This window comes from Drosophila suzukii, assembly GCF_043229965.1.
Source record: "Drosophila suzukii chromosome 2 unlocalized genomic scaffold, CBGP_Dsuzu_IsoJpt1.0 scf_2c, whole genome shotgun sequence".
NCBI classification, from domain to species: Eukaryota; Metazoa; Arthropoda; class Insecta; order Diptera; family Drosophilidae; genus Drosophila; species Drosophila suzukii.
In genome coordinates this window covers 32,051,743-32,072,133 of record NW_027255896.1, presented here as the reverse complement: position 1 = coordinate 32,072,133, position 20,391 = coordinate 32,051,743, and the positions used below count along the sequence as shown (strand labels likewise).

Below are 20,391 nucleotides of genomic sequence, written 5' to 3'. Positions count from 1 at the left end.
GACAGACTGACAGACTGACAGACTGACAGACTGACAGACTGACAGACTGACAGACTGACAGACTGACAGACTGACAGACTGACAGACTGACAGACTGACAGACTGACAGACTGACAGACTGACAGACTGACAGACTGACAGACTGACAGACTGACAGACTGACAGACTGACAGACTGACAGACTGACAGACTGACAGACTGACAGACTGACAGACTGACAGACTGACAGACTGACAGACTGACAGACTGACAGACTGACAGACTGACAGACTGACAGACTGACAGACTGACAGACTGACAGACTGACAGACTGACAGACTGACAGACTGACAGACTGACAGACTGACAGACTGACAGACTGACAGACTGACAGACTGACAGACTGACAGACTGACAGACTGACAGACTGACAGACTGACAGACTGACAGACTGACAGACTGACAGACTGACAGACTGACAGACTGACAGACTGACAGACTGACAGACTGACAGACTGACAGACTGACAGACTGACAGACTGACAGACTGACAGACTGACAGACTGACAGACTGACAGACTGACAGACTGACAGACTGACAGACTGACAGACTGACAGACTGACAGACTGACAGACTGACAGACTGACAGACTGACAGACTGACAGACTGACAGACTGACAGACTGACAGACTGACAGACTGACAGACTGACAGACTGACAGACTGACAGACTGACAGACTGACAGACTGACAGACTGACAGACTGACAGACTGACAGACTGACAGACTGACAGACTGACAGACTGACAGACTGACAGACTGACAGACTGACAGACTGACAGACTGACAGACTGACAGACTGACAGACTGACAGACTGACAGACTGACAGACTGACAGACTGACAGACTGACAGACTGACAGACTGACAGACTGACAGACTGACAGACTGACAGACTGACAGACTGACAGACTGACAGACTGACAGACTGACAGACTGACAGACTGACAGACTGACAGACTGACAGACTGACAGACTGACAGACTGACAGACTGACAGACTGACAGACTGACAGACTGACAGACTGACAGACTGACAGACTGACAGACTGACAGACTGACAGACTGACAGACTGACAGACTGACAGACTGACAGACTGACAGACTGACAGACTGACAGACTGACAGACTGACAGACTGACAGACTGACAGACTGACAGACTGACAGACTGACAGACTGACAGACTGACAGACTGACAGACTGACAGACTGACAGACTGACAGACTGACAGACTGACAGACTGACAGACTGACAGACTGACAGACTGACAGACTGACAGACTGACAGACTGACAGACTGACAGACTGACAGACTGACAGACTGACAGACTGACAGACTGACAGACTGACAGACTGACAGACTGACAGACTGACAGACTGACAGACTGACAGACTGACAGACTGACAGACTGACAGACTGACAGACTGACAGACTGACAGACTGACAGACTGACAGACTGACAGACTGACAGACTGACAGACTGACAGACTGACAGACTGACAGACTGACAGACTGACAGACTGACAGACTGACAGACTGACAGACTGACAGACTGACAGACTGACAGACTGACAGACTGACAGACTGACAGACTGACAGACTGACAGACTGACAGACTGACAGACTGACAGACTGACAGACTGACAGACTGACAGACTGACAGACTGACAGACTGACAGACTGACAGACTGACAGACTGACAGACTGACAGACTGACAGACTGACAGACTGACAGACTGACAGACTGACAGACTGACAGACTGACAGACTGACAGACTGACAGACTGACAGACTGACAGACTGACAGACTGACAGACTGACAGACTGACAGACTGACAGACTGACAGACTGACAGACTGACAGACTGACAGACTGACAGACTGACAGACTGACAGACTGACAGACTGACAGACTGACAGACTGACAGACTGACAGACTGACAGACTGACAGACTGACAGACTGACAGACTGACAGACTGACAGACTGACAGACTGACAGACTGACAGACTGACAGACTGACAGACTGACAGACTGACAGACTGACAGACTGACAGACTGACAGACTGACAGACTGACAGACTGACAGACTGACAGACTGACAGACTGACAGACTGACAGACTGACAGACTGACAGACTGACAGACTGACAGACTGACAGACTGACAGACTGACAGACTGACAGACTGACAGACTGACAGACTGACAGACTGACAGACTGACAGACTGACAGACTGACAGACTGACAGACTGACAGACTGACAGACTGACAGACTGACAGACTGACAGACTGACAGACTGACAGACTGACAGACTGACAGACTGACAGACTGACAGACTGACAGACTGACAGACTGACAGACTGACAGACTGACAGACTGACAGACTGACAGACTGACAGACTGACAGACTGACAGACTGACAGACTGACAGACTGACAGACTGACAGACTGACAGACTGACAGACTGACAGACTGACAGACTGACAGACTGACAGACTGACAGACTGACAGACTGACAGACTGACAGACTGACAGACTGACAGACTGACAGACTGACAGACTGACAGACTGACAGACTGACAGACTGACAGACTGACAGACTGACAGACTGACAGACTGACAGACTGACAGACTGACAGACTGACAGACTGACAGACTGACAGACTGACAGACTGACAGACTGACAGACTGACAGACTGACAGACTGACAGACTGACAGACTGACAGACTGACAGACTGACAGACTGACAGACTGACAGACTGACAGACTGACAGACTGACAGACTGACAGACTGACAGACTGACAGACTGACAGACTGACAGACTGACAGACTGACAGACTGACAGACTGACAGACTGACAGACTGACAGACTGACAGACTGACAGACTGACAGACTGACAGACTGACAGACTGACAGACTGACAGACTGACAGACTGACAGACGACAGACTGACAGACTGACAGACTGACAGACTGACAGACTGACAGACTGACAGACTGACAGACTGACAGACTGACAGACTGACAGACTGACAGACTGACAGACTGACAGACTGACAGACTGACAGACTGACAGACTGACAGACTGACAGACTGACAGACTGACAGACTGACAGACTGACAGACTGACAGACTGACAGACTGACAGACTGACAGACTGACAGACTGACAGACTGACAGACTGACAGACTGACAGACTGACAGACTGACAGACTGACAGACTGACAGACTGACAGACTGACAGACTGACAGACTGACAGACTGACAGACTGACAGACTGACAGACTGACAGACTGACAGACTGACAGACTGACAGACTGACAGACTGACAGACTGACAGACTGACAGACTGACAGACTGACAGACTGACAGACTGACAGACTGACAGACTGACAGACTGACAGACTGACAGACTGACAGACTGACAGACTGACAGACTGACAGACTGACAGACTGACAGACTGACAGACTGACAGACTGACAGACTGACAGACTGACAGACTGACAGACTGACAGACTGACAGACTGACAGACTGACAGACTGACAGACTGACAGACTGACAGACTGACAGACTGACAGACTGACAGACTGACAGACTGACAGACTGACAGACTGACAGACTGACAGACTGACAGACTGACAGACTGACAGACTGACAGACTGACAGACTGACAGACTGACAGACTGACAGACTGACAGACTGACAGACTGACAGACTGACAGACTGACAGACTGACAGACTGACAGACTGACAGACTGACAGACTGACAGACTGACAGACTGACAGACTGACAGACTGACAGACTGACAGACTGACAGACTGACAGACTGACAGACTGACAGACTGACAGACTGACATGACTGACAGACTGACAGACTGACAGACTGACAGACTGACAGACTGACAGACTGACAGACTGACAGACTGACAGACTGACAGACTGACAGACTGACAGACTGACAGACTGACAGACTGACAGACTGACAGACTGACAGACTGACAGACTGACAGACTGACAGACTGACAGACTGACAGACTGACAGACTGACAGACTGACAGACTGACAGACTGACAGACTGACAGACTGACAGACTGACAGACTGACAGACTGACAGACTGACAGACTGACAGACTGACAGACTGACAGACTGACAGACTGACAGACTGACAGACTGACAGACTGACAGACTGACAGACTGACAGACTGACAGACTGACAGACTGACAGACTGACAGACTGACAGACTGACAGACTGACAGACTGACAGACTGACAGACTGACAGACTGACAGACTGACAGACTGACAGACTGACAGACTGACAGACTGACAGACTGACAGACTGACAGACTGACAGACTGACAGACTGACAGACTGACAGACTGACAGACTGACAGACTGACAGACTGACAGACTGACAGACTGACAGACTGACAGACTGACAGACTGACAGACTGACAGACTGACAGACTGACAGACTGACAGACTGACAGACTGACAGACTGACAGACTGACAGACTGACAGACTGACAGACTGACAGACTGACAGACTGACAGACTGACAGACTGACAGACTGACAGACTGACAGACTGACAGACTGACAGACTGACAGACTGACAGACTGACAGACTGACAGACTGACAGACTGACAGACTGACAGACTGACAGACTGACAGACTGACAGACTGACAGACTGACAGACTGACAGACTGACAGACTGACAGACTGACAGACTGACAGACTGACAGACTGACAGACTGACAGACTGACAGACTGACAGACTGACAGACTGACAGACTGACAGACTGACAGACTGACAGACTGACAGACTGACAGACTGACAGACTGACAGACTGACAGACTGACAGACTGACAGACTGACAGACTGACAGACTGACAGACTGACAGACTGACAGACTGACAGACTGACAGACTGACAGACTGACAGACTGACAGACTGACAGACTGACAGACTGACAGACTGACAGACTGACAGACTGACAGACTGACAGACTGACAGACTGACAGACTGACAGACTGACAGACTGACAGACTGACAGACTGACAGACTGACAGACTGACAGACTGACAGACTGACAGACTGACAGACTGACAGACTGACAGACTGACAGACTGACAGACTGACAGACTGACAGACTGACAGACTGACAGACTGACAGACTGACAGACTGACAGACTGACAGACTGACAGACTGACAGACTGACAGACTGACAGACTGACAGACTGACAGACTGACAGACTGACAGACTGACAGACTGACAGACTGACAGACTGACAGACTGACAGACTGACAGACTGACAGACTGACAGACTGACAGACTGACAGACTGACAGACTGACAGACTGACAGACTGACAGACTGACAGACTGACAGACTGACAGACTGACAGACTGACAGACTGACAGACTGACAGACTGACAGACTGACAGACTGACAGACTGACAGACTGACAGACTGACAGACTGACAGACTGACAGACTGACAGACTGACAGACTGACAGACTGACAGACTGACAGACTGACAGACTGACAGACTGACAGACTGACAGACTGACAGACTGACAGACTGACAGACTGACAGACTGACAGACTGACAGACTGACAGACTGACAGACTGACAGACTGACAGACTGACAGACTGACAGACTGACAGACTGACAGACTGACAGACTGACAGACTGACAGACTGACAGACTGACAGACTGACAGACTGACAGACTGACAGACTGACAGACTGACAGACTGACAGACTGACAGACTGACAGACTGACAGACTGACAGACTGACAGACTGACAGACTGACAGACTGACAGACTGACAGACTGACAGACTGACAGACTGACAGACTGACAGACTGACAGACTGACAGACTGACAGACTGACAGACTGACAGACTGACAGACTGACAGACTGACAGACTGACAGACTGACAGACTGACAGACTGACAGACTGACAGACTGACAGACTGACAGACTGACAGACTGACAGACTGACAGACTGACAGACTGACAGACTGACAGACTGACAGACTGACAGACTGACAGACTGACAGACTGACAGACTGACAGACTGACAGACTGACAGACTGACAGACTGACAGACTGACAGACTGACAGACTGACAGACTGACAGACTGACAGACTGACAGACTGACAGACTGACAGACTGACAGACTGACAGACTGACAGACTGACAGACTGACAGACTGACAGACTGACAGACTGACAGACTGACAGACTGACAGACTGACAGACTGACAGACTGACAGACTGACAGACTGACAGACTGACAGACTGACAGACTGACAGACTGACAGACTGACAGACTGACAGACTGACAGACTGACAGACTGACAGACTGACAGACTGACAGACTGACAGACTGACAGACTGACAGACTGACAGACTGACAGACTGACAGACTGACAGACTGACAGACTGACAGACTGACAGACTGACAGACTGACAGACTGACAGACTGACAGACTGACAGACTGACAGACTGACAGACTGACAGACTGACAGACTGACAGACTGACAGACTGACAGACTGACAGACTGACAGACTGACAGACTGACAGACTGACAGACTGACAGACTGACAGACTGACAGACTGACAGACTGACAGACTGACAGACTGACAGACTGACAGACTGACAGACTGACAGACTGACAGACTGACAGACTGACAGACTGACAGACTGACAGACTGACAGACTGACAGACTGACAGACTGACAGACTGACAGACTGACAGACTGACAGACTGACAGACTGACAGACTGACAGACTGACAGACTGACAGACTGACAGACTGACAGACTGACAGACTGACAGACTGACAGACTGACAGACTGACAGACTGACAGACTGACAGACTGACAGACTGACAGACTGACAGACTGACAGACTGACAGACTGACAGACTGACAGACTGACAGACTGACAGACTGACAGACTGACAGACTGACAGACTGACAGACTGACAGACTGACAGACTGACAGACTGACAGACTGACAGACTGACAGACTGACAGACTGACAGACTGACAGACTGACAGACTGACAGACTGACAGACTGACAGACTGACAGACTGACAGACTGACAGACTGACAGACTGACAGACTGACAGACTGACAGACTGACAGACTGACAGACTGACAGACTGACAGACTGACAGACTGACAGACTGACAGACTGACAGACTGACAGACTGACAGACTGACAGACTGACAGACTGACAGACTGACAGACTGACAGACTGACAGACTGACAGACTGACAGACTGACAGACTGACAGACTGACAGACTGACAGACTGACAGACTGACAGACTGACAGACTGACAGACTGACAGACTGACAGACTGACAGACTGACAGACTGACAGACTGACAGACTGACAGACTGACAGACTGACAGACTGACAGACTGACAGACTGACAGACTGACAGACTGACAGACTGACAGACTGACAGACTGACAGACTGACAGACTGACAGACTGACAGACTGACAGACTGACAGACTGACAGACTGACAGACTGACAGACTGACAGACTGACAGACTGACAGACTGACAGACTGACAGACTGACAGACTGACAGACTGACAGACTGACAGACTGACAGACTGACAGACTGACAGACTGACAGACTGACAGACTGACAGACTGACAGACTGACAGACTGACAGACTGACAGACTGACAGACTGACAGACTGACAGACTGACAGACTGACAGACTGACAGACTGACAGACTGACAGACTGACAGACTGACAGACTGACAGACTGACAGACTGACAGACTGACAGACTGACAGACTGACAGACTGACAGACTGACAGACTGACAGACTGACAGACTGACAGACTGACAGACTGACAGACTGACAGACTGACAGACTGACAGACTGACAGACTGACAGACTGACAGACTGACAGACTGACAGACTGACAGACTGACAGACTGACAGACTGACAGACTGACAGACTGACAGACTGACAGACTGACAGACTGACAGACTGACAGACTGACAGACTGACAGACTGACAGACTGACAGACTGACAGACTGACAGACTGACAGACTGACAGACTGACAGACTGACAGACTGACAGACTGACAGACTGACAGACTGACAGACTGACAGACTGACAGACTGACAGACTGACAGACTGACAGACTGACAGACTGACAGACTGACAGACTGACAGACTGACAGACTGACAGACTGACAGACTGACAGACTGACAGACTGACAGACTGACAGACTGACAGACTGACAGACTGACAGACTGACAGACTGACAGACTGACAGACTGACAGACTGACAGACTGACAGACTGACAGACTGACAGACTGACAGACTGACAGACTGACAGACTGACAGACTGACAGACTGACAGACTGACAGACTGACAGACTGACAGACTGACAGACTGACAGACTGACAGACTGACAGACTGACAGACTGACAGACTGACAGACTGACAGACTGACAGACTGACAGACTGACAGACTGACAGACTGACAGACTGACAGACTGACAGACTGACAGACTGACAGACTGACAGACTGACAGACTGACAGACTGACAGACTGACAGACTGACAGACTGACAGACTGACAGACTGACAGACTGACAGACTGACAGACTGACAGACTGACAGACTGACAGACTGACAGACTGACAGACTGACAGACTGACAGACTGACAGACTGACAGACTGACAGACTGACAGACTGACAGACTGACAGACTGACAGACTGACAGACTGACAGACTGACAGACTGACAGACTGACAGACTGACAGACTGACAGACTGACAGACTGACAGACTGACAGACTGACAGACTGACAGACTGACAGACTGACAGACTGACAGACTGACAGACTGACAGACTGACAGACTGACAGACTGACAGACTGACAGACTGACAGACTGACAGACTGACAGACTGACAGACTGACAGACTGACAGACTGACAGACTGACAGACTGACAGACTGACAGACTGACAGACTGACAGACTGACAGACTGACAGACTGACAGACTGACAGACTGACAGACTGACAGACTGACAGACTGACAGACTGACAGACTGACAGACTGACAGACTGACAGACTGACAGACTGACAGACTGACAGACTGACAGACTGACAGACTGACAGACTGACAGACTGACAGACTGACAGACTGACAGACTGACAGACTGACAGACTGACAGACTGACAGACTGACAGACTGACAGACTGACAGACTGACAGACTGACAGACTGACAGACTGACAGACTGACAGACTGACAGACTGACAGACTGACAGACTGACAGACTGACAGACTGACAGACTGACAGACTGACAGACTGACAGACTGACAGACTGACAGACTGACAGACTGACAGACTGACAGACTGACAGACTGACAGACTGACAGACTGACAGACTGACAGACTGACAGACTGACAGACTGACAGACTGACAGACTGACAGACTGACAGACTGACAGACTGACAGACTGACAGACTGACAGACTGACAGACTGACAGACTGACAGACTGACAGACTGACAGACTGACAGACTGACAGACTGACAGACTGACAGACTGACAGACTGACAGACTGACAGACTGACAGACTGACAGACTGACAGACTGACAGACTGACAGACTGACAGACTGACAGACTGACAGACTGACAGACTGACAGACTGACAGACTGACAGACTGACAGACTGACAGACTGACAGACTGACAGACTGACAGACTGACAGACTGACAGACTGACAGACTGACAGACTGACAGACTGACAGACTGACAGACTGACAGACTGACAGACTGACAGACTGACAGACTGACAGACTGACAGACTGACAGACTGACAGACTGACAGACTGACAGACTGACAGACTGACAGACTGACAGACTGACAGACTGACAGACTGACAGACTGACAGACTGACAGACTGACAGACTGACAGACTGACAGACTGACAGACTGACAGACTGACAGACTGACAGACTGACAGACTGACAGACTGACAGACTGACAGACTGACAGACTGACAGACTGACAGACTGACAGACTGACAGACTGACAGACTGACAGACTGACAGACTGACAGACTGACAGACTGACAGACTGACAGACTGACAGACTGACAGACTGACAGACTGACAGACTGACAGACTGACAGACTGACAGACTGACAGACTGACAGACTGACAGACTGACAGACTGACAGACTGACAGACTGACAGACTGACAGACTGACAGACTGACAGACTGACAGACTGACAGACTGACAGACTGACAGACTGACAGACTGACAGACTGACAGACTGACAGACTGACAGACTGACAGACTGACAGACTGACAGACTGACAGACTGACAGACTGACAGACTGACAGACTGACAGACTGACAGACTGACAGACTGACAGACTGACAGACTGACAGACTGACAGACTGACAGACTGACAGACTGACAGACTGACAGACTGACAGACTGACAGACTGACAGACTGACAGACTGACAGACTGACAGACTGACAGACTGACAGACTGACAGACTGACAGACTGACAGACTGACAGACTGACAGACTGACAGACTGACAGACTGACAGACTGACAGACTGACAGACTGACAGACTGACAGACTGACAGACTGACAGACTGACAGACTGACAGACTGACAGACTGACAGACTGACAGACTGACAGACTGACAGACTGACAGACTGACAGACTGACAGACTGACAGACTGACAGACTGACAGACTGACAGACTGACAGACTGACAGACTGACAGACTGACAGACTGACAGACTGACAGACTGACAGACTGACAGACTGACAGACTGACAGACTGACAGACTGACAGACTGACAGACTGACAGACTGACAGACTGACAGACTGACAGACTGACAGACTGACAGACTGACAGACTGACAGACTGACAGACTGACAGACTGACAGACTGACAGACTGACAGACTGACAGACTGACAGACTGACAGACTGACAGACTGACAGACTGACAGACTGACAGACTGACAGACTGACAGACTGACAGACTGACAGACTGACAGACTGACAGACTGACAGACTGACAGACTGACAGACTGACAGACTGACAGACTGACAGACTGACAGACTGACAGACTGACAGACTGACAGACTGACAGACTGACAGACTGACAGACTGACAGACTGACAGACTGACAGACTGACAGACTGACAGACTGACAGACTGACAGACTGACAGACTGACAGACTGACAGACTGACAGACTGACAGACTGACAGACTGACAGACTGACAGACTGACAGACTGACAGACTGACAGACTGACAGACTGACAGACTGACAGACTGACAGACTGACAGACTGACAGACTGACAGACTGACAGACTGACAGACTGACAGACTGACAGACTGACAGACTGACAGACTGACAGACTGACAGACTGACAGACTGACAGACTGACAGACTGACAGACTGACAGACTGACAGACTGACAGACTGACAGACTGACAGACTGACAGACTGACAGACTGACAGACTGACAGACTGACAGACTGACAGACTGACAGACTGACAGACTGACAGACTGACAGACTGACAGACTGACAGACTGACAGACTGACAGACTGACAGACTGACAGACTGACAGACTGACAGACTGACAGACTGACAGACTGACAGACTGACAGACTGACAGACTGACAGACTGACAGACTGACAGACTGACAGACTGACAGACTGACAGACTGACAGACTGACAGACTGACAGACTGACAGACTGACAGACTGACAGACTGACAGACTGACAGACTGACAGACTGACAGACTGACAGACTGACAGACTGACAGACTGACAGACTGACAGACTGACAGACTGACAGACTGACAGACTGACAGACTGACAGACTGACAGACTGACAGACTGACAGACTGACAGACTGACAGACTGACAGACTGACAGACTGACAGACTGACAGACTGACAGACTGACAGACTGACAGACTGACAGACTGACAGACTGACAGACTGACAGACTGACAGACTGACAGACTGACAGACTGACAGACTGACAGACTGACAGACTGACAGACTGACAGACTGACAGACTGACAGACTGACAGACTGACAGACTGACAGACTGACAGACTGACAGACTGACAGACTGACAGACTGACAGACTGACAGACTGACAGACTGACAGACTGACAGACTGACAGACTGACAGACTGACAGACTGACAGACTGACAGACTGACAGACTGACAGACTGACAGACTGACAGACTGACAGACTGACAGACTGACAGACTGACAGACTGACAGACTGACAGACTGACAGACTGACAGACTGACAGACTGACAGACTGACAGACTGACAGACTGACAGACTGACAGACTGACAGACTGACAGACTGACAGACTGACAGACTGACAGACTGACAGACTGACAGACTGACAGACTGACAGACTGACAGACTGACAGACTGACAGACTGACAGACTGACAGACTGACAGACTGACAGACTGACAGACTGACAGACTGACAGACTGACAGACTGACAGACTGACAGACTGACAGACTGACAGACTGACAGACTGACAGACTGACAGACTGACAGACTGACAGACTGACAGACTGACAGACTGACAGACTGACAGACTGACAGACTGACAGACTGACAGACTGACAGACTGACAGACTGACAGACTGACAGACTGACAGACTGACAGACTGACAGACTGACAGACTGACAGACTGACAGACTGACAGACTGACAGACTGACAGACTGACAGACTGACAGACTGACAGACTGACAGACTGACAGACTGACAGACTGACAGACTGACAGACTGACAGACTGACAGACTGACAGACTGACAGACTGACAGACTGACAGACTGACAGACTGACAGACTGACAGACTGACAGACTGACAGACTGACAGACTGACAGACTGACAGACTGACAGACTGACAGACTGACAGACTGACAGACTGACAGACTGACAGACTGACAGACTGACAGACTGACAGACTGACAGACTGACAGACTGACAGACTGACAGACTGACAGACTGACAGACTGACAGACTGACAGACTGACAGACTGACAGACTGACAGACTGACAGACTGACAGACTGACAGACTGACAGACTGACAGACTGACAGACTGACAGACTGACAGACTGACAGACTGACAGACTGACAGACTGACAGACTGACAGACTGACAGACTGACAGACTGACAGACTGACAGACTGACAGACTGACAGACTGACAGACTGACAGACTGACAGACTGACAGACTGACAGACTGACAGACTGACAGACTGACAGACTGACAGACTGACAGACTGACAGACTGACAGACTGACAGACTGACAGACTGACAGACTGACAGACTGACAGACTGACAGACTGACAGACTGACAGACTGACAGACTGACAGACTGACAGACTGACAGACTGACAGACTGACAGACTGACAGACTGACAGACTGACAGACTGACAGACTGACAGACTGACAGACTGACAGACTGACAGACTGACAGACTGACAGACTGACAGACTGACAGACTGACAGACTGACAGACTGACAGACTGACAGACTGACAGACTGACAGACTGACAGACTGACAGACTGACAGACTGACAGACTGACAGACTGACAGACTGACAGACTGACAGACTGACAGACTGACAGACTGACAGACTGACAGACTGACAGACTGACAGACTGACAGACTGACAGACTGACAGACTGACAGACTGACAGACTGACAGACTGACAGACTGACAGACTGACAGACTGACAGACTGACAGACTGACAGACTGACAGACTGACAGACTGACAGACTGACAGACTGACAGACTGACAGACTGACAGACTGACAGACTGACAGACTGACAGACTGACAGACTGACAGACTGACAGACTGACAGACTGACAGACTGACAGACTGACAGACTGACAGACTGACAGACTGACAGACTGACAGACTGACAGACTGACAGACTGACAGACTGACAGACTGACAGACTGACAGACTGACAGACTGACAGACTGACAGACTGACAGACTGACAGACTGACAGACTGACAGACTGACAGACTGACAGACTGACAGACTGACAGACTGACAGACTGACAGACTGACAGACTGACAGACTGACAGACTGACAGACTGACAGACTGACAGACTGACAGACTGACAGACTGACAGACTGACAGACTGACAGACTGACAGACTGACAGACTGACAGACTGACAGACTGACAGACTGACAGACTGACAGACTGACAGACTGACAGACTGACAGACTGACAGACTGACAGACTGACAGACTGACAGACTGACAGACTGACAGACTGACAGACTGACAGACTGACAGACTGACAGACTGACAGACTGACAGACTGACAGACTGACAGACTGACAGACTGACAGACTGACAGACTGACAGACTGACAGACTGACAGACTGACAGACTGACAGACTGACAGACTGACAGACTGACAGACTGACAGACTGACAGACTGACAGACTGACAGACTGACAGACTGACAGACTGACAGACTGACAGACTGACAGACTGACAGACTGACAGACTGACAGACTGACAGACTGACAGACTGACAGACTGACAGACTGACAGACTGACAGACAGGCGCGGCAAACCTTTTTTTGGATCAATCGATAGGAATTGACGAGACTAATACATTTCAGTTAAAATGTTGTAGGTACCATGAAAATTGTGGGCGCCACAGGCTTGGGAGATTTGTGGGCGTTAGAGTGGGCGTGGATTATTCGCGTAACAAACTTGCGCTGCGTAAATGGCTACGAAATCTAAATCATAAGTTCCAATTGTCTACATCTGATAGTTTTCGAGATGTACTCGTTCATACTTACGATTTTTAGAAGTTTGTGGGGTGTTTGTGGGCTCGGCGAAAACATTAAAAAAATAGTAATAATTTAAAAAGAGAAAAAAAAGTTTACCCATCATCAAATCATGTTAAAAAGGAGTAAAATGTGTGTCGAAGAACCTTTCTAACGACATATAGCACAAGCAAGTAGCTTTAGAAATTCACAAGTTACGGGTGTACGATATTTAGCTATTTATAGCTGGTTTCCGACAAATTAGCACGTTTTTCCAAAAGTGCAAGAACTAAAAATTCTTATATTAAGCTTTTTAACATCATCTAAACATTTCAGGACACTTATATAAAATTTGGATACGAAAAAAAAGTGTAAGTCTCAGGGTCTGTTTAATGCTCTGAACTGGTAAATTTTTGTTGGTTAATAAGTTAAAAAGTCACATTTAACAAATACGTGCTGTTGAGCGCAGCTGCAAACCACTCGAACTAAAGAGAGAGTCAGAATCACTCATTTCTAAGCGCCTCCTCTAATTTCTCTATTATTTGGAGTACACAGAGCCCGCCTCTCAACGCCTACGGTCCGTCGCCAGCGCAAACGTTTGGTTTTGTTGTTGTTACTCGCAAGCTGCGGTGTTCGCAAAGCCCATAGCCCTTGTATATAAACGTTAATAAACTGAAGTATTGAATTTATCTCGCCTTGTGATTTGTTTTTTAAATAGCTAACAAAATTGCATTTTCAACATTTGGAGGCCCGACGAGATCTTTAAATTTCATTTTGTGAAAATTCTTTTGTGCAAAAGAAACAGTGCACAAAGAAGACAAAAGAATCCCGCGAAAACAACTGTTACATTAGTCTGGTTCCGCTTTAAGCTGGTCCTGATAAAATATGGTATGTTTTATAATTGCATAAGTATCGGCATATTTTGCAAGGGTTTATATACATATAATGCGGCGTTTATTTTTTTTGATATCATAATTCGTTAACTCACTGTGCCTCGCCAACCGGTCACTGTACTTCTTGCCGTTACAAAAAAAACAAAAGGCTTCTGACAATTGTAACGGTAAACTCGCGTGTTGTGCAGTGCGTTTTGGGTTGCTTTATACCAATACATAGACACAGATGAATTCCGACAACATAGTAGGCAACATAGTGGCAGCCGATGATATTATGAGTGCGGTTTTTGAAGTGCAAGGCAGAATCGGTGTACAATAGCTTAAAGCGCCTGGATATTTCGCTAGCTAAAGACAAAATTTGCCTGTTTGGATCCGCGGAGTAGACAGTTCGGCTAGAACTCTCCTCCTTCAGGCCATAAGGCGTTGGAAGTGCCAAATTATTCGGAAATCGGCAGTGAGTTTAGCGACAATATTGAAATGCTCATGGTATCGGTCCAGTCACGGTTGAGGTGGCAACTTGACAACTGCCAATATCTTCAGCCATGCACCTTGATCCCAGCCTGGATCATTCAACTGTCATGGTTGATTATGATGATGGTTGGTCATTAGAAATATGTGATGTCAATTATCGTGTGGCACTGGACATCCTAAATAAGCGCTTTAATAATAAACTTCTTGTTTTTCAGGCACACATCAAGGAAATTCTTGGGCTGAAGAGGCTCGAGTCTGCGTCTGCTGTGGCATAGCGGGACTTTTCGGACAAAATTATTGGGCATATGCGAGCGCTTCAGGCCTTGGGAGATTGAAAACAAATCTCAGCCAGCATTGTGCAAAAATTGGATGCAGCAACGCAAGCTTACTGGGAGGAAAGCTTGTCAATGGATAGGATTCCAAACGAGGAGGATTTGCTCTCGTACCCTGAAGGGTGATGCCAGAAACTGGAGAGCGTTCAGCATGCATTGACGTCTAACATGGCCCATGACCATGTAGCTCCAAGGCCTGCCTTAAGGACGTTACTTAGTGCCCAAGTCAGCCAGAGTAGCTGCATCTTTTGTGATACTCCTGGTCAAGGAATATACTCCTGTGGCTCCTTCGCCGGTCTGTTTCCTAGTCTACGGCAAAGGGAAGTAAAACGACTTTACCTGTGCTTTAATTGCCTAAAGAAGGGGCACCACACTCGAACTTGCAACTCCGGCCATTGCCGCACATGCGGTGGAAAACACCACACGCTGCTCCATCTACGCCCTGATGATTCACCGTTGCAAGTTCCTGTTCATCAAATAAATGCTTTATGTTTCCCCGCACCCTCGCAGCCATCTGCCGCTCTTGTGGCCCAAGGATTTCATTTTGATTGGCCACCGCTTTAGTTCTTGTAAGGAACAGAGGCGGTTTCCTGGTTCCTTGCCGAGTCCTACTAGATTCTGGATCTCAACTACGCCTAATTACATCTCGCTTGGCCCATGAGTTGCAGTTAACGAAATATCGGTCAGCAGCAACAGTAACTGGCCTTGGTGCTACAGCTGTTTCTTTGGAAGGATCTACAGTCAACATTTGCCTCCGGTCGCGTTCTTCTGAATACTCTGCGGCTCAAACAGCGCTTGTTGTGCCAACGATTACGGGCAGTCAGCCTAGTTACATTATTGATATCGCTCATTGGAATATGCCGTCTAACATACAGTTAGCTGACCCTGCATTCAACTGTCCCCAGCGCGTTGGCCTGCTCCTTGGTGCTAGCCTATTTTATGACCTGTTATGCGGGGGCCAAATTTAGCTGATTCATGGATTGCCTCTACTGCAGAAGACTAGTCTTGGATGGATCGTGACTGGCGGTGGAGATAGGCTTCGCGGCGATACATCTCAAGGCTTGGCAAATCGTAATACCCTACATCATGTCCGCTTGGAGGATCTGGTTGGGCAATTTTGGGAAGTCGAAAATTTGGACAGTGGCCAGCAAGGAAGAGCTAGAGTGTGAGGATCATTCCATCAAAAGCTTCTATCGTCTTCCCTCTGGCGCTTACTCCGTTCGCTCGTCATTGAAGCCCCATGCTAAAGCCCTTGGCGATTCGTACACACAGGCACACCGGAGGTCTCTTAATCTTGAACGCAAGCTGCAAAGGAATCCCCATTTGAAACATAAATACGATGCCTTTATTAAGAAATACTTGGAGTTAAACCACTCTGGACAGTCAGCTCGAGGCTGTGGGCCTTTGCCGGAATTTCGTGTCGCACCATTGTGTTCTAAAGGAGGATAGCACAACAACCAAGCTTCGCGTTGTTTTCGATGGATCGGCTTTAGCCTCATCCGGACCGTCCCTTAATGATGTCCTTATGGCTGGACCCGTTATACAGCCAAGGCTGTTAAATATTTTGATAAAATTTCGTACTTATCAGGTGGCCCTTACTGGAGGCATTTGGAAGATGTATCGGTGCGTAAGGGTAACTACTTGCAATTCATTTTATGGCGAGACGAACCGGACAAAGAGCCCGAAGTTTACAAACTGGATACAGTGACTTACGGAACCAAGACTGCCTCATTCCTATCTGTTCGAGCAATGCACCAGCTGGCCATTGATGAGAGGGATTCCTTCCCTGCTGCCTCGATACTTGCTCGAGGTGACTTCAAGTTACGAAAATGGTGTTCCAGCCACTCCGAGGTTTTAAAGGATGTGTCAGATGAGGACAAGGAGAAGTATTTGAAGTATTTCAAGTTCGGCGATGGCAGCGATATAACCAAAACTCTTGATCTTGCATGGGATCCGGCAACAGACGAGGTGCTGTTCTCTTTATCGTCTCTTGATCCTGGCTCAAAGGCCTGCCGACGATCGGTTCTGGCCACCATTGCTCGTTTATATGTCCCGCTAGGCCTTCTTGGCCCAGTAGTCACAAAGGCCAATGTGTTTCTTCAACAACTCTGCAAGGATAAATTGGATTGGGATGAGAGTTTGCCCTTAGCCCGTAACACCTTCTGGATTGAAATGTGCATCCGTTTTCAGAGCGTCCAAAGCATATCATTCCCAGGATTCTTGCTTCTTTCAGAAACTGTTGTTGAAATTCATGGATTCTGCGATGTTAGCGAGGAAGCTTACGGATCTTGCATATATGTATTGTCTAGAGGCACTTCTCCCAGCAGCCATCTCTTATGTTCCAAGTCCCGAGTAGCGCCTCTTAAAACGTTATCTGTACCTAAGCTGGACTTATTCGGCGCCATGCTATTAGCCAAGCTGATGAATGAAGTCATTTAAATGCGTATGTTTAATAGTCATTTTCATTGCTTGTGTGAATCCTCAGTGGATCAGTAATGAGCCCTTCGTGGCAAACCGAGTACGTGCCCTTGCGTTTTCTGGCGTCGACCATTGTGGGCCCTTCTTCTACAAATCATAAGTCCGCACCAGGTCTCCATCAAGTGCTACGTATGCGTGTTCATCTGCTTTACAAGCAAAGCTGTGCACTTAGAGCTTGTCAAGGATCTAACAACTGCATTGTTTTTAAGTGCTTTGAAAAGATTCATGTCTTCACGTGGAAGGCCTAGTAGAATTTGGTCGGACAATGCTACCAACTTTGTAGGAGCTAAAAATTAAATGGCGGATTTGAAGCGGCTGCTTATTAGCTATTCCTATATGCAGTCTGTTCATCAAGCTTGCTTAGCGGAGGGAATCTACTGGCAATTTATTCCCCCTCGCTTACCACACTTTAACGGATTGTGGGAGGCAGCAGTCAAGACGACAAAATACCATTTCTACCGCTCTGTTGGTCGCCAAACGCTTAGTTTTGATGAGCACTTTGGTTTGTCAGATCGCGTCAATCATTAATTCTCGCCCCTTGCTATCAATTTCAGATGATGATCTCGATGTTTTGACACCTGCCCACCTACTTTTTGGTAGCCCTCCTACTACTATCATTGAGTCCGATCTAACCAAGCTCAATCGGTTGGATGGCTGGCAGCGTGTAACATACCTGCAGCAACTATTCTAGTCCCGATGGCAGAAGGAGTACCTCATTCTTTTGCAACAAGGCACCAAATGGCGGTCTCCTGGACGAAGGCTAAAAGTCAACGACGTAGTTCTGATAAAGGATGAAACTCTACCTCCCATGTGTTGGCCCTTAGCTAGGGTCAGCGCACTTATTCCTGGACGAGATGGCGTTTGCCGAGTTGCTGATCTGAAGACGTCAACGGGTGACATCAGGAGAGCTGTCAACAAGTTGAGTCTGCTGCACATCAATGATGGGCCCAGCGGCAAAGAATTTTGGAATAAAAACCTAATTTCATTAATAGCCCCATTCGACCAGAGGTCTCAAAGGGTCGTATTAGCTCGGGTCAAAATAGGAGTTTCTAGCACAATATAAACATTTCTTTAATATCAATATATAATAAAATTTAAAACCTGACTTAACAATTAAAATCATAAATATATAAAATAATAATATAGAAATATAATTAAATAAATTAATATAAATTAATCAACGGGCAATGCATGTAAAAACATAAAATTTGATTTCAGTAGTTTTAAATTTCAAAATTTAACTTTAA

General features: G+C 48.2%; 2 protein-coding genes across 3 annotated transcripts in view; one reads left to right on the top strand and one right to left on the bottom strand.

The window, feature by feature from the left end:
- Positions 1-20,391, bottom strand: part of B9d2 (B9 domain-containing protein 2) — a 48,905-nt gene that overhangs the window by 21,035 nt on the left and 7,479 nt on the right. The gene's annotated exons all lie outside the window — the stretch shown is intronic.
- Positions 15,580-20,321, top strand: LOC139354559 (uncharacterized). 2 transcript variants are annotated; one of them, XM_070998811.1, is made up of 2 exons: positions 15,580-15,858; positions 16,550-20,321. In XM_070998811.1, exon 2 carries the CDS (start codon positions 18,416-18,418, stop codon positions 19,103-19,105), a length of 690 nt encoding a protein of 229 aa, XP_070854912.1. In that variant the 5' UTR covers positions 15,580-15,858; positions 16,550-18,415; the 3' UTR covers positions 19,106-20,321. The 2 variants fall into 2 exon arrangements, with proteins under 2 accessions (XP_070854912.1, XP_070854910.1); XM_070998809.1 differs by lacking the exon at positions 15,580-15,858 and adding an exon at positions 16,119-16,317.